This window comes from Sinocyclocheilus anshuiensis, unplaced genomic scaffold (assembly GCF_001515605.1).
Source record: "Sinocyclocheilus anshuiensis isolate Anshui unplaced genomic scaffold, SAMN03320099.WGS_v1.1 scaffold557, whole genome shotgun sequence".
Classification (NCBI taxonomy): Eukaryota; Metazoa; Chordata; class Actinopteri; order Cypriniformes; family Cyprinidae; genus Sinocyclocheilus; species Sinocyclocheilus anshuiensis.
The window spans coordinates 810,481-830,267 of NW_015540883.1; the positions used below are offsets into that span (position 1 = coordinate 810,481).

A 19,787-nucleotide genomic window follows, 5' to 3' on the forward strand; every position below is an offset into this window, starting at 1 on the left:
AAAAGCACAACGTTTTCTTGATATTGTGAGTGCACACAAATAAAAATAGACCCTTTACAGTTCCGAACGATGTATTATTCTTACCTTTATGAGCAAAAATGACGGCGTATTTAATTTGTTTCCACTGATGTCCTGAAGCGCGCTTCAGCTTCCACTCTCCGCACAAACGATTGGATATGCACCTAATAGCGCACATTTATCTAGGTTAAATGTTTAAACTAACATTGTGATATGCTTTAAGTATTTTATATCTGTAGATTTTATTTTCGGCAAGTCGTAATTACAACATCGTATGACATTGTCTCATATGATGCTCATAAGTTTCTTCATATTGCGTTAGTATCTGATAATACCAAATCAGTAAAAGAATAAAAATTGCACTACAAAAGATCTCCATGATTAGCCTGTTTTTGCACTTCCTGTTTTTCCCTGCTTGAGAATTTCTGTCCAATGAATGGATGACCTTAGCACACATGTGGTTTTGTTTACAATTTCTGGTTCACTTGCAAAAAAGGGCAGTGTGAAAGCAAACCGCACCAAACAAACAAAAAATCATCATTGTATTTGGTCCGGACCAAAGCAAGTGAACTAGCGGACTTTCCTGGTGTGAATACACCCTTAAACTCACCTGTAGGCGCTTCTGCAGACGTTCATTCTTCTCAGTTTCTGTTATGCGCTGCTCTTCACTGCGGTCTTGACATGTTCCAGTGGATGTTAGCTCAGCACTGGCCTCAGCACTGCTCTCATCATTTTCATCATGGTCATTCTCCGTCTGGGACATTGCCTGGATGTGGACCCCAATTAGGTTACTCTTCAACTCCTCTTTTGTCTTCTCCAGGTCTACCTCAACCATAATCGCCTGCCAAGATATCAATCCAGAAAAGCTCAGTGAACTATTGTGAGACTGCTAATGTGTTTGCTTGAGGCTAACCATATAAAACAGATGCAAAAATACATTTACACTCTCACCCTTCTCTGCCATTTCCTGGCTTCATCCTCTTTCTTCTTTTTGGCATCTTCCAAAAGAGTGATCTTGGATGTCAGCTCAGCCAACTCTGTTGCCTTTAAAGTTATAAATGTTAATTCCATGTAACTAAAACAGAGTGTTTCAGGCTGTATGAGCCATATAAGTTATTGTTAATGTCAATACACTTGCTGGCTAAAGATTGTTAGTAAGAAAGATTGTTAAATATCACGTCCCTAGTAGATGACGTAAAGGACTAGTGGAACTGTGGAAGATACCAGCAGATGTAAGGTTTCAATCGTTGTTTACAATAAGTTTGTTTAGATAAGTCATTGTACTAATTATTTATTTTTGCTTATTATCTTTTTGCTCATGTGAATAAACTAAACCATCGTATCATACCATCTCATCATTGGAGCACTATTGAATTCACCGTTACGCCATCTAGACGAAGTGACTGGAGATCACACTTTGGTCATTGCACAGGCAGAGGGTGAAAAGAGGTACTACAGCAATGTACAGTATGCAAAAAATAAGGTGTTTTTAGAACTTTGAATAATGCAATTGTATTCTAGGTGTCTCCTAAATAAAACATTTAACTTGTGAATGGCCACAATATGTGAACTTAAAGACTGAAAGTTGGAGTTGACATCATCCATCCTCACTGTATGGAAAACAGCATGGTATACATCATAATTTCTCTTTTAAGAGAAGAAAGATAGCCATATGTGTTTGGAACGTCATAAGGGTGAGTAATGACAGAATTCTGTCATTCCAGATGATATCTCTTCAAAATATCTTTGTTTCTCAAGAAGAAAGAAATGCATACATGTATGGAATGATATGAGGGTGAGTAAATGAACTAACCATCTAAGATCATAATGTATCTCTAAAAGGTTTTGAGTACATATTCCGTAATACCAGATTCTCCTGGTTCTTCATCTGGTTCTCAGATTGCTGCAGTAATGCTGACTTCACGTTTTCTGCAATCCTGCGGTCTTTCTCCAGATGCTCAGCTTCTTCCTGAGCAAATTTCCTCTCCCGCTCCAGCTCCAATGCTAGCTTGGTCTGCTCTTCCAGTTCTGAATGACACAACTAAACTGTTACACAAATAAACTTTTCTGAAAAGTAAAATATCATAGAAATATTTAAGGTGTCTCTGTTTGTTTGAGAATCCAGCCTTACACAACAACAATGGCTCAACCTTCAGTGTGTGGCGGGACTATGTGACTAATTGCAGACAGGTGGTGTATTCAGAAAACCTATTTGAGAATAGCCACTATTTTTCCAATTCTATTTGGTGACGCTAATTGAGGGGAAATTACACACTTTACCAAACCCATTAACTATTAATGTGACATTTGTAGTTCTAGGTAGACATTTGTAGTTGCAACCCTCTTGAGCTTTTTTGGTCTGCTCTTCAATTTGTCGAAGTCTTTCCATGAGCTCCATCGTCTCTCTTGCAATCTTCTCAGTTTCTTTCTCTGCATTTTCTCTTCTTTTTTTCTCATTTTCCAGAAGTGCTCTAAAATTGACATGCATTAAAAACATTGTCACCTCTAGAAGAACATTATGCTCTGTTCCAAAATCTAGTGAGCTGTCTTTTTCTAAAAGTCCTTTCACATCAAATACAAATATTACTTCCAAGAAGATTTTGAATTTGAATGTCTCAGTTACATTATGTAACCCTGTTCCTTGTGTAGAAAATGAGACACTGCATCAGTAACTGACACTACAGGAACACCCTAAACGTCTGAAGCCTGTATATGATTATATGATCATGCCAGTTCATAGGCTGATGACACTAGCACCACCCTCTAAGGCTGTACTCACACTAGGCGATCTGAACCATGCCCGAGCGTGTTTGGCCCCCAAAGCTCGGTTCGTTTGACTAGTGCAGGGGTCGGCAACCTGCGGCTATGGAGCCGCATGCAGCTCTTTCACCCCTCCATGGTGGCTCCCTGTAGCATTGGCATAGAATACACGGGGGACATGTTCCCCCAACTTTTAATAAAATCTAAACTCTTCCCCTGCACTTTTTTCAGGCAAGTGTGTTCACGTAGACGTTTTCAAGGGCCAGTGTGAATAAATATAGATTTAAATGAAAAGATACAAGATAGTCACATCGTTTTGGATACGTTTTATTCATATCCAAAACGATGTGAACATTACAGAGCGCTCAACACTCTCATGCAGTGTATGCTTCATTCATACTCGAAGCCGGAGGGCACTCTCGCGGAAAGAAGTAATAATAACTTTTGACGTGCCAGGAAATCCCTAATATGGACAAAGTCATCCAGCGATCGCTGTAGCTAAGCTGAATAACAAGCATAAACCATAACTGATTAAACGTGAAGACAATAAACGATTGTGACAATATATGGTTTATGTGTGTTTTTCAAGTCTTCTCCAGGTTATATGAATGATACAGTGCTAACTGACATAACATTTATAACAGTACAGAAGATAAAAAATATATTTTCTGCCTTATTCTGTGATAAAAATGGAAAAAGGGTTTGTAGTATATAATCCAATCATAATAATAAAATTGTCATTAGGAAAATATATATAAAAAATATTATAGAATACAAATTATTGGTTATTGTCCAGCAGTGTATTTTATTTCTTAGCCAATTAAAAGTAAGACAAAAGAAAAGTTTTTTATTTTGGTCAATTAGACATGCATACATAAATAAATATTATTATTATTATTATTATTACATTTGACATTTCTGCCCGCCTCACTTCTGAAATGATTGTTACGCCCCTACCCTGTAACATAACTGAATATAAAACTATATATGCTGTAGCTATATGCTGTGTTATCTTCATTTTAGGGATCAAATAGGTTTTGTGACTCCTCGTGAATTTTATTCGGTGGGAAAGGGGCCAAAATGGCTCTTTTGATGTTGAAGGTTGCAGACCCCTGGACTACTGTGATCGCTCCGTACCACGCCCTGGGCGCGGTTCGTTTAGCCATCCCTGGCTCGCTTGGAAGAGGTGGGCCAGAACACGGTTCAGTTGGGCTCGGGTGCGGTACGCATGTAGTGTAATCGTTTACTGCGCTAAAATTTTGTTTTGCAATCACCTGTATGCAATCATCCTCTATAAATAGAGGTGCAATACCACCAGCACATTCTCTTATTTTGCCAACTGGAACCACCTAGTCCCTGAGTGATCACATTGGGTGGAATTTTGACCTTATTCATAGAACCAAGTGTTTTAGGGACTCAGACCTCCCCCTATTTGTAGGACAGAGGTAGCCACAGAGGAAGCCACATTCAGGCGATAAAACTGCCTAAATGTAAGTGAGGAAGTCCAGCCTGCTGCTGCACAGACTTCCTCTAAGGGCTCACCTTTGTATAATGCCCAGGAGGCAGCCATCCCTCTGGTGGAATGTGCTACCACTCTAATAGGAGGAGTCACACGCATTGCTATATGGTATCTCACTCTCCCTGACCACCCAGTGGGCCAGCCTGTTTTGATATCATCTGGCCCAGTGCTGACGCTTTATAGCAGATCAATAGCTGATCTGGGGTGGATTTCCCAAAAGCAACTATGATCGCAAGTTTCGTCATCACCAATATAGTTCAATGAAACTTGTGATGATAGTTGGGAAACCCACCCCTGTTTCCTTGAGGACTGAGTACGGGCTATATACCTCCTCAGAGCCCTGATTGGGCAATTTAAGTGTAACTTGGTTTCTTCCTCCATGGCGGAAAATTAATGGTTTCCAGGATCAAAGGTCTTGACACATGTGTAATGAGTAGGATATTGTGTATTCCATCCAGTGGCAGTAATGGATTGTATAAATTAAAGGGATAGTTCACCCAAAAATTAAAATTAGCCCAGGATTTACTCACCTTTAAGGCATCCTATGTGTATATGACTTTCTTCTTTCAGATGAATCCAATCGGAGTTATATTAAAAAAATATAAAGCTTCTAAGCTTTATAATGGCAGTGGGCGGATGTTTCTGTTCAACAGTCCAAAAGAAGTCCAATAAAGTGCATCCATCCATAATAAAATGTGCTCCACATGGCTCTGGAGAGTGAATAAAAGCCTCCTGTAGCGAATTGATGCGTTTTTGTTAGAAACATATCCATATTTCAAACGTTATAACCACTTTTCTGTAGCTTGCGCTAACTGTCGTACGTGGAAGCCGTTCCGGGCAGATGACGTAGGACGTATGCATTGTTTGTCAAAGAGGAATGATACTTATGAACGATATGTATTTAGAATATGAATATGGATAGGCTTTTGATTGCTTTCTTACAGACCTCGAGATAAAGGCAAAAACTTGCAGTTTTAAAGAACTGAGAGACTCCATTCTTGATTCTTGATCAGATTGTTTAGGTGTATGTGATAAGAAACGAAGAGAATGATTGTTACAAGAATCTGAGCTCACCTTGGATTATGCTGACACATTGTGCCAATCCAGTGAATTAGCGAAACAGCAAGTGATGCAGTTTGATGTGGCTAATTCTTCAGTGATTTCATCTCAGAACATAATAGTAAACACCATTTCATTCAGAGACAAGAAACAAGGTAATTCAAGAAGATGTATATAGAAGAAGGGTGCCCTTGAACAACGCAACCAGATCTGGCATCCACAGCTGATGTGGCTAATCTTGAACTACGAGCAAGACTCTGGTTTGTGACTCTTGAATCTTGGTACGGCTACTGCTAGCAAAACTGCTAGCCGAAGTGGAAAAGGGGGAAAGGCATAAAGAAGGCCCAGAGGCCAATTATATGCTCCTGGTCTGGGTCCTCCCCTTGACAGAAGATAGGCTTCCACTCCTGGAAGATGTAAGGCCCTCACGGAAAGACCCTGTGCATGTGCCCATAAGAGTAGATCTTTGGCCTTGCCATGGAGAGATAGAGAGTGCGTACTCCCTCTCTCTGTGCACACTGTTTTCCCAAAGCTTGATGCACAGCTTCCATTTCCAACAGGTTTATATGAACTTCTGCCTAAAAAGGCTCCCAACCTTGAAACGGGCAATTTCACCACATGGCTCCACAACTGATCTTGGTTGATCCTTCATTATTTTTTCCCTTGAACAATTTTGATGTTCAATTCTTTGTTTGGGGCACATATCAGTCAATCGTCCAAGTAATTAATGATGCAAATTGGCAGTTTTGGGGGGTAGTTGTGGCCTAATGGTTAGAGAGTTGGATTTGTTACCCGAAGGTTGCGGGCTCGAGTCTCATGTCCGGCAGGAATTGTCGGTGGGGGAATAACCAGCGCCACCAATTAATGAATAACCAGCTCTCTTCCACCTTCGATACCACAACTGAGGTGAGACCCTTGAGCAAGGCACTGAACCCCCAACTTCTCCCCGGGCGCCGCAGTAATATTCACTACTGTGTGTGTGTGCACTTAGATGGGTTAATTGCAGAGCACAAATTCCGAGTATGGGTCACCATACTTGGCCACATGTCACTTCACTTTCACTTTCAAATTCCCTGCTGATGGAGGAAAATAAATGCTGCATTCATGCACTTTGTAAAACTACAAGGAGCTAGAGACAGCCAAAGGGAAGAATCTTGTACTCGTATGACTTGTCTTGAAAGAAAAATGTGAGGTGCTTCCTGTGGATGGGAATATGAAAATAGGCATCCCGGCGGTCCACTGTGGTGAACCAGCCCCCTGCCTTATTCTTGTGAAGAGGGTTGACAGATTCAACATCTGAAAAGGTAGTCTTTGTAGATACCTGTTGAACCTTTTCAAATTCAAGACTCAAGGTTGTCAACCTCTATCCTTTTTTGGAATGAGAAAGTAGGTTGAATGAAATCCCCACCCTACCAACTCAGAGAGCAGGAGTGTTTTTGCTCCTTTTCACAAGGGTGTTGTGACCTCTGCCAAGAGGGACCTACACTCCGCATTTTCTTTCAAGACTGTTGGAACAATATGGTTAACATGGGGGCTTTGTTCTGAAGTGGAGCCTGTAACTGAACCTATGGTATTGATCACCCAAGCGCACTGGGTACACTGGCCCCAGTGAGCAAGGAACTGAGGCATAAAGTGTGACTTTGGAGGTTGACAACTGTTAGTGCTGAGACCAGCCTGCTTTGTCGGCTACTGCTGGTGAAAAGAGTGGTGGCTCCTCGGCTTAGGTTTGCTGAGGACTGAAATATGCTGTGAACTTCCCCAGCACTGGCTAGATGAGGCTGAATGGCCCGTCCCTTTCACCCAGTTTGCCGCACTGCACAAGTTAGTTTCATTGCCTTGCGTGACTGCTCCAGGGCTGCCTCTGATGGAGGCAGTGTCAAATGTCAAGTGCACTAAAAGATGTAACAACATAAAAATGTGTTGACTTTCTTTGTGCCAACCTAAGACCTTATGACACTGTCCTTGTCCAAGATTTTAATAAACTAGTGCAACACCTCTTTGACAGCAGCCAAAATTGCAAATGTGTGATGGAAAGAAAAGACACAAACATGAAGAAGAGCTGTTGCCGATGACATGACCGTGACAGTTGTGGAATATTGATGCACTGTGGCAACTGACATATGGACCAAAAACCATCAGAAGACCTTTTCCTATCAGCCACAATACATTACATAGAAACAAACTACGACTTCAGGCCCATTCACACCAAGAAAAATAACAATAACATTAACTATAAAGTCCTTAAAATCATTATACATTTAAGATAATAGTGAGAGTCCACACCACAACTATAATGATAACAATAGAAAGGAACAATAATGTTGGGATCACGTTCGGAACATTTTATTTCAGCTGATGAACAATAAAACACTGACAGCCAATCAATCCATTCAAATTTAAAGGGCTCATGCATTAAATGGCAGACAACAGAGAAGCTCATCATCACAGAGATTGCATGCATTTGAAACATAGCACGATGAGGACATCTGCTGGTTAAAGCCATGTAAATACAAGAAGAACAACAAAAACTGAAACTGATACTGACCCATTTAGAAGAATGAATAAAATTGGTTTTCAAGATCTCTTGTATTTAAAAGAAACTCTCTAAGCAGAGTGACAGATTCTCTTCCTTCTCCTCTCATCTTCGGAAGGATCTCATGTATCCCAAAAGTGCTTATTTTCCTTTGGTGTCTTTGTGAAAACTTAAAGCAGCTGCAGGTAATCTACAACATCTTTCATGTGAATTCTTGTTCTCTGTGATGGATAAAACATCCAAAAATGGCAGCTTCTGAAAGTTGTGAAAAAACAACTTCAAACATTGTGGCCTGCAAGTCAAGTTAAGTATGTCTCTAAAGTAGACAGTGGAGACAAGATGGAATTATAATTTTAAAATGCTAGAATCTGTGTTTCAACAGTATGGTGACATTGCAACAATCCTGTTATACTAAACAGTCAACCATACTCTTTTCTGAAGCTATTTAAATATGCCACCAATAACTTGGGTCAGACAATTTGACCTTAAGTACATCTCTAGTTCTGCCACGGTCTGTAAGACCAAGAAACCACTGCAGAGCAGCCAGGGCTGACTCCATTCTCACTGAAATTGCATTGTGACTTGTGTGCAACATCTGGGGAAGTGGAAGTGGAAAGTGGAATTTACATGCTCTACAAAATAGTGATATTCCTCAATCCAAAACTGTGCTAGCTAAAGATGATAATGAAATCTGTGGTCCATGCTGTCAAAGCTAGTGCTAGTTGATGAATTGGGGTTTGATGAGGAAAACACAGACTGTCACCAGCAAAAATGGCTGCTTTTCAAGAATTTGCCATGTACTTTGCATCTCAGCAGGAGAGAGCTTTTAGTATTTGCAGTCGCATACTGGAGCAGAGACGCATTTATCTGAATACCTTGGTGAATGACATCAGTGAATGACATGGACACATTAAGTAGGCCTACATATTTATTTATTTATTTAGTTATTGTTAATTCGGTTTATTATTATTTTTTTAATATTGAAGAGAGGCCTGGTTTGTTATTAGGGGATAGGAATAGTTATTGTTTAATGTTTGAATAGCCATTGCTAAAGGAAAAAAGGCTTTATGTATATTCTTAAATAGTATATAGCTAAATGCTTTTCTGTTTGGCTTTAAAGGTCCATGTGAAGGTCCATTTATTTATTTTTTTATTATCTTCCATTGTAAAATTGTTATTATTTCTGACTTGGCCTAAATATATATTCTAAAAGTTAAAGGGATAATTAATCATTTTTGTTTGTTCTTGGTTTCTTTCTTCTTCTTTTTTATTCAACAGGAGAGCAAGTAGAAAAATACCAAATTAACAGAGGAGCACTGGCAATTAGAGATACTGAAAAACGTCTCAGGTTACTTATGTAACCATGGTTCCCTGAGTAGGGAACGAGACACTGCATCCTCTAGGGGTCGCTATGGGGGAACGCCTCGTCGTGACCCGTGTCTGAAGCATACATTGAAAAAACACCAACGTGTTGGCTGGCGACAGCCATGACGTCACTACCGGAGCGACTATAGTATAAATAGGCGCCGTGAGCACACATCATTCACTTCTTCGTCTGAAGCTTGCGTACCGCAGCATGGCAAGAAACCTAGAGGACGCAGTGTCTCGTTCCCTACTCAGGGAACCATGGTTACATAAGTAACCTGAGACGTTCCCTTTCATGGGAACTTCGAACTGCATCCTCTAGGGGTCGCTATGGGGAACGGTATACCCACGCCACCATGCTGAGGGGAGTGCATACCAGAACCATGGCGAGCACTAAGTACCAACTCTACCATATTGCTATGGGAGTTGCCCCTGGGACGTTAGACAGCTGTCAGTGACGTTATTCCCTACGGCCAAAGGCCTAGGCTACATACCCCAAAATACTTACCTGTTAGGGCGTCATGGCTGTCACCGGCCAACGAGTGGGTGTTTTTTCAATGTATGCCTCAGACACGGGTCACGACGAGGCGTTCCCCCATAGCGACCCCGAGAGGACGCAGTTCGAAGTTCCCATGAAAGGGAATCAACCTGTACTTTTACCTGTGGGCTTTTGTGGGTGGAAGTGGGGTAAAATGTGAATGTCATGGGTGGGAGCAGGAGAACATGGCATAATTTTGCAGGAGTGGGACTGAAAAATCCATCCTGCGCAGGTCTCTAATTTGAGTGTCCATGATTCACAAGCATAGATTAAAATTAAGATTACTGTGCTCACTTGTCATCTCAGTTTTTCTCTAAGACCGATGTTTTTGTCTTTCCAGATGGGCTTGAGGCATGTCAGTGGAGCAGTTGTTTGAGCTATACTGGCAAGAACTTCTTGCCTGAATCCTTCATCAGAGACAATCACTCATAGGTACTTGAAGCTCTGCAAGTCTTGAGTACTTGCCCATTGACTCTAATATCTGTATTAATGTCACTGATGTTATTGATCATCACTTTTTCACTGCACCATTATATAGGCTCAGGAGGTTGTGTCATCATGCTACTGATGACAATCAATGCCTGCGAGACCTGGAAAAACACAGTGCCCATTGTACACAAGTTGGACGTGTTCCAGCAGTGCTGCCTCAGATGCATTCTCTGCACCATGTACCATGTCTCAAACCAAGAGATCCTGCAAGGGTAAAAACCACAGACTTTCCGCCATTGTGTCTAATCGTCACATCAAACTGGCAGGTCACATTCTGCGGCAATCAGATCAATATCTAGCAAAGACCACAGAATGGCACCTACGCTAATATTAGTCTGTTTCATTCTTATTCTGAGGTCACCGTAGCCATACGGATCCAGTCTGTATCCAGATCAGATGGTGGATCAGCACCTAGAGACGACCTCTACAGCCCTGAATGTCAGTGGAGACCATGTCAACTAGAGAGACAGATCCCCTGCGAAGACTGCGTCACCTCGACAACCATCGGCACAAGACCACAGGAACCAGACAAGTCCTCTGCACAATCTGACTTGTGCTGCAGCCTGGAATTAAACCACACCATGCTGGTTTGGTCTGGTCAGAGGAGAACTGGCCCCCCGACTGAGCCTGGTTTCTCCCAAGGTTTTTCTCCATTTCTGTCACCGTTGGAGTTTTGGTTCCTTGCCACTGTTGCCTTTGGCTTGCTTAGTTGGGGACACTTAATTTCTGGCAACATTGATTGCACAGATACTATTTGAACTGAACTGAGCTGGACGATGACATCACTGAATCAATGATGAATTGACTTTAAGTGAAAAACTGAGTGTTTACTATTGTCCTCTTTCATTATCAGCACACTATTTTCCTGCTTTGACACAATCAGTATTGTATAAAGCGCTATATAAATAAAGGTGACTTGACTTGACATGACTTGACCACAATGACATTGACGTCATCCAATGGATGCCGAAGGTGAGGAAGGCCAAATGAGACCTGGCGAAGCATGTTCAAAGAGGACTTAGAGCAAGCCGGGGTTAATTGGGAAAAGGCCGAAGCTCATACAGCCAATTGCAACCAGTGGAATATGCTTGTGCCCTGTATATTAAAGGAATATATAAGGAATACGTGGCTTTCTTGCAGCAACCATTGCAGCAATTTATTTATTTGCAGTGCAATGATACAATCAGCATTTCTCTCACCTTAATAATTTTGTAATAATTTGATTCAATTCTGGGACTGCATTTCTGTGAAGAAAAATTGCAATGCAACCTTAAAAATTTGCCAAAACTACGTATTTTATCCACCTTATTTTTCATTGCGGAAGTAAGCCGTTTTCTGTGAATGTGTGAGACTTCCAGTTCATTAGGGAAATAACGAGAAGAATAACAACGTGCAGTAAATGGTAAAACTGTTTGCACTACAAACCAGTGTGTTCATAATTAAGATAACACATTAAAATAATATGGTAAGACACACCAATATGCAATATCAAGCAGCAAAACGAGCTGTTTTGTACAACTAAAAATAGCTGGAAGCAGATGACAACGAAAGCCAGACCCATAAAATTTACAAATGGCTGCATCCGCTCTTACCGTAAAAATAAGGTGGATAAGGCAGCCTAATGTTACTGCCTATCTTATGGAACAGCCTTGACATTAGGAGCATGCCCACAACGCTTTAAAAACCTGTCTAGCTAGGCAGGTCACTAAGTTTTTGAACAGAGCTATTGTGTTAATGATTTACTTTCATAAAAGATACACAATTATTGAGTCTGCATGAAAGACAGTGTCCTATATAAAGTGATTTTGTCTTTGGTATCACAAAAACAGTGTTGGAGATGCTATGTGTGATGTATCTGTTATAAATGTTGTCACCTCTCTTGTTGTCTCTTGTTCTTCTCCTCTCTGGCCTGCGCTTTCATCTGCTGCACCTCAATGGTGTCTGGCTTGCGGCGTCGCATGTAAAGATCATGATTTCCCATGCACAGAGCCAGGATACGCTTGTTAATGCGCAGACGAGGTGCATAGAACACAAAGTCCTGTGGTTGAGCAAAGGAAATGTAATGCAGCAGATGAAAGACTATGAATGAATGAATGAATGAAAGAAGGGTTAATTTTTTTATACTTAATTACCGGTGATTTTTTGTCTATGGGTTTAATGACAAATTTCTTGTCATTGAAAGAAATATTCCGTATCTCACTCCAAGGGAATCCAATCTTAGGTGTCAGCCTGTTGAAAAACAGGAATACTAACATGGCATGGTCATAGACTCTAATAAAAGATGGACGCGTCTCCACTTCCTTCCACTATAGAAAAGTGAAGCCAACAAATCCCAGTATGGCTGCTTGTGTCAGTGACGTAATTTGGAGCCTGAGTCTGCACAGTAGTGATCGTGAGGTGGAGACCGAGAGAATAGTGAGAGATATCAAAGTCCCGCCCAAACTCCCGCAGACCCAATCACAAGCTCACAATCATGACGCCACACCCCATTTTTTATAACATCAAATAACTAATTAGAAGCAAACTTATTAGAAAAACGAGCACTTGAACATACATCAGCATTATAAGAACCACCTAAAATGATGGAAAAAAACTTTGGTAAAAATGCATTTGATTTGTAATTAGATTTTTTAGTTTGGCTTATTTCCCATTTGTTTTCATGGAGAAGGTAGGGTTTATGACCTATCCTGCAGCCAGACACCAGATGGTGATCAAAATATTTTGGCTTCACTTTTCAGGATGTGTGTGGCACACTTGGGCACAGTTCATTGCACAGAATTTATAACAAATCTAATTAGTTGTATTGCAAATAAAATATAGATAAAGGTGTACTTATCTGAACGTTCATATATGTTGAGTCCCAAAGCATCAACACCCAACCACAGCTCAGATCCTTTTTTGTTTTTGATGCTGAAATAGTTCACTCCATACATCTCCAGATCCTGGGAAATCTTCAAGTATTCTATCATAGCGTCCTCTCTGTGGAGATAAAGCTTTACTGACCATGTACTCAAACAACTAGCTTTAGGTTCAGACGTTGTGAAGTTTCTACCTGAGCATGCCTTTGTGTTGCTCATGCCACACCTGGATTCGTTCTTCCCACTGCTCTTTAGTCAGTTTGTGTTGTTCAAGAACTCTAGAAGAAGGTATTTACATGTAAAACAGCAGCTTTCAAAACACAACACAATAATGTGATCTTAGTTGGTGTTCAAAGAATAGAACAACACCTTTGTGGCAGCAGTTTGTCTCTGCACAAATATCCAGGCACGTGATATTCGTTGTTGTATTCACCGTATTTCATCTGCACAGCGTATGAGGTCAGGAGAACGGCCGTCTCAGGTGGACAGTAGATATCATCATTCAAGATCCCCTCTTTCACCTGGAGGAAGAAAAGACGCTGCGTAGCTTCCTGAATCAGCTCTTCAGCCACGTCCTCAGGGTAGAACTTTGCTCGAAATTTAATCAGCAATGGGTTTTCTTTTCTGACATCTTGAGCAGTCACCTAACATACAAACACAAGTATTTGTTAGATGTGTTTCACTATGTTCTTTTAAGTGCCATTAAACTGATGCAAATGAAAACTCTGTAATCACGGAAATACAATTACTATTACACATTAACAATAATATGAACAGAAAATAGTATTGTAAAATACATAAAAATAGAGAGTTGCTATTTACAGAGAATGTAGTTTTTGCACATAAAATGTGTACTGTCAAGAGACTTTATTGGGAATTTTTTTTTTTTTTTTTTTACTTTTAGCATTGGCTATTAAAGGGACAGGGGCTTGATTACTGTATTGCAGGGTCATGCTACTCAGTAAAACACTGGGCAGAAAATGTGTCTTTTTATGAGAAACGGGGATAAGGGGATTAAAGTTTTGACATCTGGCAACCACAAGCATGAAAACTTGTGAAGGTCTATATTTTTTGTACTCATTTTTGTTGAAGAAAATATATATATAGATTATGGATATAGAGATTTTTTTTTTTTAAACCTCTGATGCATCTTTTTTTATATTGCATGCTTACATAGTCACAGTTAGTGTTTAATGATGACTACCAATTATTTCTGTCAAAAAAAAAAAAAGCAAATACGATGAAGATTAACCCGCTTATTGAGTTTCAGCCATGTAGAGAAGCCCTTGCTGTCCTGATACTGCAGTCCAAAGTACCAGATCTCTCGAAGTCCAATCGTTTTCACAACCTTCAGGAGGACAAATGCAAAGATGTCACTGATCGTTCACTCTTTAGGATCTACGGTCAATGTTGCATTTGATGGCTTTTGTCTAAATTCCATGCAAAATACATACTTGGTCAAAAAGTTGTTTACCAGTTGTACTGTGCTGAATGGCAAACTCCAGCTCAGCATCCATTGTAGTGACCCTTACGTTTATCTGAAAATACATGATGTGCAATAACACATGACATTGTTAAATCTATTGTAAAAGCAGCTGTAGATAGGGTCAGCTGCATTTTGGACAACTGAATACAGCACCATCATTTCTTGAAAAGTAACACCCAAATCAAAGATAACTTCAGAAGATATAGAAGCCTTTGAGATGAAAGATGGGCATTAAACTCGCATAAAGCTAAACAAAACACTAGCATTCAGAAGAGGCGCATCAAGATACCCGGGGTCACGTCTCAAAACTTGGGGTTAAAAGCTGGTTTTAGAACGAAGTTATCCCAGGGTGGAGCACAGTGTGAAAAGACCCAAAATTGAGTTATGATTGTAGCTTTATTTGGTTTGGTAGTATTTCATAATAACATCCAAATTAACTAAAAGGTTTGAACTAGGCAGTAGTCCTAAACTGTGAACCACCACATTCCATTCAACTCAACTCAAATAACACAAAGCTTCAATACGCATGTTTTAAACAAGAGTATTTGAAAAAGATGAAGTTTTTATTCGAGAGAGGGAGCGAGAGTACAACAAATATTTTCTCTTACTGATTTAACACATAGCCTAGGTCAACATTTTTGAAAAGCAAAACTGATCCGTATTAATGAATCTACAAAAATGAATGAATGAATCTGCAACAATAAATATATAATCGATACTCACAGACATTTGACGATATTTTTATAGTTCCTCACTGTTGTCTTCTCGTAACAGTCTGCTCTCGTCAGAGTCATATGAAAGGACTTGCAATATTGGCCAGGATTACTCTAGTTAATGTGCTCCATTGTGCCTCTAATCCAATGGCAGCCCAGGAATCTCTCTTCAGATTAAAGCAGCTTCTTACGCAGTGTATGAAAGAGCATGTATGCATGATTGAAAGGTTGCACAGATAAAGTGAAACCAATAGTTTAATCCTGCAATACCGAAGACAGCAGTTTAAATTCTATTCCATCAGACGAGCTCTGAATCAAACCTGAAACAAACAGGAGCAAAGAGTAGATCCATGGAAATAATTCAATGTTTATTTTCTTTTTCTTTTATGTCTTATTTTTAACGTAAGAGTGAATGCGCCCGTTTTAAACTACAGTGTGTAAGGCTTCCAGCATCGGCCACTTAGTTATTTTATCTGTGCAGAAACAGTTCATTATGCAGCTTGACGTTGCAAACTAGTATTTGTTATCATATTATTTTCATTCATTATCGTTATCATAAACACGCTAGTTTGTAGCACAAACAGTTTTACAGTTTCCTGAACTTTAAGCCAGTTGCACACCAGATGAGAAGTGCTACATTTAGGTTTTTCATAGGTTATTGTGTATATATCTATAAAAAAGGCTTTTCTTTCTAAGAAAACTGAATTTAAAACCAGAAAATAGGTGCCCATATATTGATACAAAGGTTAAATATTTCAAGAGGTTTAGCAACTGTTATGTTTAGGGTTAGGAAGTGGTTACAAGAATATATAAATGAAATTAAATTAAAAAGCAGTCTGCTCTCGTCAGAGTCATATGAAAGGACTTGCAATATTGGCCAGGATTACTCTAGTTAATGTGCTCCATTGTGCCTCTAATCCAATGGCAGCCCAGGAATCTCTCTTCAGATTAAAGCCTTGTGTAGGAATTCACCATCAGGAAAAAAGAAAGCAATAGAAATAACATTTACAGTATGCAATAATTTATAAGGGTATTTTTGTTGAGGTTCAACACAAGTACACATTGGCAGACATGCAGTCAGCTGAGGTGTAGTCAGCTGTTTGAAGCATTTTGTGTGCAAGCATGTATAATCGATATAGTTGGACACAGGAACACAAAGGATGCGCCTTCCTTTGTTTGGCCTATGTATAAAAACCCTGAGTTCTCCCTCTTTCTCTGTTCGTTCTCATTAGTAGTAGAGTGTGGTTGTATAGATGCTTGTTCTCCTGTTAGTTTACCATTAAAATCTGTTCCTAGAATTCTCCTTCATCGTGCATTTCATTTGACTGCCACATTCTGTAACAATTACTGTTACACACACACACACACACACACACACACATATATATATATAGTGTGCTCAGCTGTAAAGCTGTGTTATAATATACGAGCCCATGTCGATGGGACACTGTACAGTATATCTGCCAACACAGTCAAAATGAATAAAAGCAACAACAACAAAAAAAAAAAATCTGAACTCATATCTAAGCATGCATTGAAACTTTTTTACAAATAATCAGAGTGGAATAAATAAATAAATGACTTGTGTCAGCATATTTCATTTAAATGTTTAAACAATATTTTATTTAGCACATACCAAGTGTAACTGTACGAAGTGTTCCTTGTTTTCATCCATTAATTGTTGAAAACAGGAATTATATATGTAGAAAAAAAAATCCATGTTTATTCTAGTCAGTATTTGCGAAGTACAGAAAAAAAAACTATACTCATTCTATAATAAATCCAACAGTATTTGTGACCCTGGAGCACAAAAGCAGTCTTAAGTCGCTGGGGTATATTTGTAGCAATAGCCAAAAATACATTGTATGGGGCAAAATGATTGATTATTGTTTTATGCCAAAAATCATTAGGATATTAAGTAAAGATCATGTTCCATGAAAATATTTTGTAAATGTCCTACTGTAAATATATCAAAATTTAATTTTTGATTAGTAATATGCATTGCTAAGAACTTCATTTGGACAACTTTAAAGATGATTTTCTCAATATTTAGATTTTTTTGCACCCTCAGATTCCAGATTTCCAAATAGTTGTATCTTGACCAAATATTGTCCTCTCCTAACAAACCATACATCAATGGAAAGATTATTTATTCAGTATTTATTGGTGTATAAATAAACAAAAAAAAAGACCCTTATGACTGGTTTTGTGGTCCAGGGTCACATATATCAAATTTGACTGCCCAAGCGATGTACTCAAAAACATTGATTCACTGAAACACAGAGACTTTGTTGTTCACAGACGTGCAGCGGTTCATCCTCTTACATTCGGAAATAAAATAAAAATAGACAAAGTAACTGGCAATATCGTGTCTAAAAGGTAAGCTCCTCAAACATTTACTCTTTATTAAAGCAATATCACACTCATAATCGTACTGATGGTCTGAATATACCTGTGGGATTAAATGCAAAAACAATTGTGCTCCTTTTCTATGTCGCAGAGCTTGACAGAAATAAATAAATGAATTCATTCTTTCTTTTTTGCTGTCTGATGGAATGGAGACTTGAGCAGTTTGGAGAAGCCCACCAGCATGAGTTTGATGGACATATCTAAGATCTTTTCTCTTCTTCAACCCAAAGAGCATGAGGAGGAAGACACCAACTGCAGTCAGGAACTGAATCAGGCTGTCTTTAAAGACGATGACAAACTCCTCACAGACCTCGTGTCTCAGGACAGGTACAGGAGGTGTGTTAACCTCCGCAGCGGCTGGGGCGTGCCGGTCACTCCGCTGCGGACGGCTGCGTCTCAGGGTCACCTGCGCTGTCTGGAGCTGCTCCTGGCTCACGGGGCCGAGGTCGACAGCCTGGACGTCAAAGCTCAGACTCCACTTTTCACAGCCGTCGCTGGCAAACACCTAGACTGTGTTGTTGCTTTATTGAAAGCTGGTGCCGACCCTAATGGCAGCCCGTATAACAACTGCTCCCCGGTGTTCACCGCGGCCAGAGAGGGCGACGTGGACATCCTGAGAGAGCTCCTGCAACACAGAGCCGATGTAGACGTCAAGCCCAAGATCCCAGACTGGGCCTCCAATGCCATGGCCTGCCGAGGGCCGCTCTACATTTCAGCTTGTTACGGCCATCTGGAGTGCTTCAAACTGTTACTGCAGCATGGAGCGAACCCGGACTACAACTGTACTGAAGAAAAGATGCTGAGCCGGATCAAGCAGCCTAAAACTGTGCTGGAGATGTGTCTTAGATACGACTGCGGGCCACAATACATCCAGCTGCTCGTAGACTTTGGAGCAAACGTCTATCAGCCCACGGTAATTGCAGATAAAACAACCAGACAGAATGAAGCAGTGCTGCTTCTGCTCAAAGAGAGAGGTAAGTCTGTAAAACATTTGTGTTGTTCACCAGAAATTATTTTTTACACTCCATCTGCACTTAAATCTGCTGACGTTAATGTGTGTGTAAGGCGAGGTTTAGGTTTCGTGCATGGGCGTAATTTGCGGGGAGGCAAAAAAAAAAATAGATATACATATTTTCAGATCCAAAATAAATCATCTGAGTAATTTAATAGACTTTAAATCGTTAATATCTATTATTTTAATATCCACCACCATGTGATGCTCCTGGACACATCATCAGTGATGTGAAAAATAAATAAAAAATAATACTTTCCCTCACTCTCATGTGTGTAGTGAAGCTGAATCTGCTTTGGTAGCTTAACTGACTGCTGTGTGGCATAAATGGATGTTTGACTTCCAGTGAGCTGAAAAGATAAGGCTCATAACTAGGTAGAACACTGCATTTTAATCATTTGAAAATGTTATGGTATGTTTTGGTGCCGGAGCTATACAGTGCGTAACGATGCAGTGTTAGAAAATAATATAACAGCCAATTGTTTAGCAACAAACAAACAATCGATACTAAACTGAACAGGGCTCGCCTCATTAAATCTTCACGTGTTGATGATTGCATTGATGATTTCCAGTAAACCCCTCATTCCTCCCAGCATAAATGTCAAGCTACGCTCATGGATTAGGGTGAAACAGTTATGTAGCATTTAGGATGAAAACCACTCAGTGTGTGAGAGGTTCTCACAGGGGTGGGTGTGTGTGTGTGTGTGTGTGTGTGTGTGTGTGTGTGTGTGTGAGTGAGTGAGTGTGTGAGTGAGTGAGTGAGTGAGTGAGTGTGTGTGTGTGTGCTTTACTTTCATGCTGTCATTCGTTCCTATGTGACTGTAACATCAAATCCTCTCTATACGCAGTTTGTCCAAAAACACTGATGTCTCAGGCTCGACTTTCTTTATGGAAGTTCCTTCCCATGGAAAACAAAATGTGCTGCATAGATTGTCTGGATATTCCCAAAATATTGAAGGACTATTTGAATCATGTCTCCTGATTTTCCTACCTTTAATAAAATATGAGTATGTGGATAATGCAACAAT

The 19,787-nt window shown here is 39.9% G+C and overlaps 2 protein-coding genes across 4 annotated transcripts in view; one reads left to right on the top strand and one right to left on the bottom strand.

Moving 5' to 3' along the window:
* LOC107688582 (moesin-like) overlaps positions 1-15,425 on the bottom strand; it is a 20,509-nt gene extending 5,084 nt beyond the window's left edge. Inside the window, exons 1-12 of one of the 3 annotated variants that reach the window (XM_016486290.1) lie at positions 15,349-15,425; positions 14,614-14,677; positions 14,392-14,487; positions 13,509-13,783; positions 13,334-13,417; positions 13,114-13,260; positions 12,414-12,510; positions 12,156-12,319; positions 2,359-2,489; positions 1,886-2,046; positions 970-1,062; positions 629-859 (exon numbers count right to left, since the gene is read on the bottom strand). In XM_016486290.1, the coding sequence (XP_016341776.1) occupies positions 629-859; positions 970-1,062; positions 1,886-2,046; positions 2,359-2,489; positions 12,156-12,319; positions 12,414-12,510; positions 13,114-13,260; positions 13,334-13,417; positions 13,509-13,783; positions 14,392-14,487; positions 14,614-14,652 (1,518 nt within the window). In that variant the 5' untranslated portion in view covers positions 14,653-14,677; positions 15,349-15,425. Of the gene's footprint in view, positions 1-628; positions 860-969; positions 1,063-1,885; positions 2,047-2,358; positions 2,490-12,155; positions 12,320-12,413; positions 12,511-13,113; positions 13,261-13,333; positions 13,418-13,508; positions 13,784-14,391; positions 14,488-14,593; positions 14,690-15,348 lie in introns of those variants that run through there. The other 2 variants (XM_016486289.1, XM_016486288.1) reach the window with 2 other exon arrangements.
* A 2,222-nt stretch (positions 15,426-17,647) lies between these two features.
* LOC107688587 (ankyrin repeat and SOCS box protein 12-like) lies at positions 17,648-19,787 on the top strand. Its single transcript, XM_016486296.1, has 3 exons — positions 17,648-17,717; positions 17,900-18,721; positions 19,608-19,787. Exons 2-3 carry the CDS (start codon positions 17,929-17,931, stop codon positions 19,739-19,741), a joined length of 927 nt encoding a protein of 308 aa, XP_016341782.1. The 5' UTR covers positions 17,648-17,717; positions 17,900-17,928; the 3' UTR covers positions 19,742-19,787.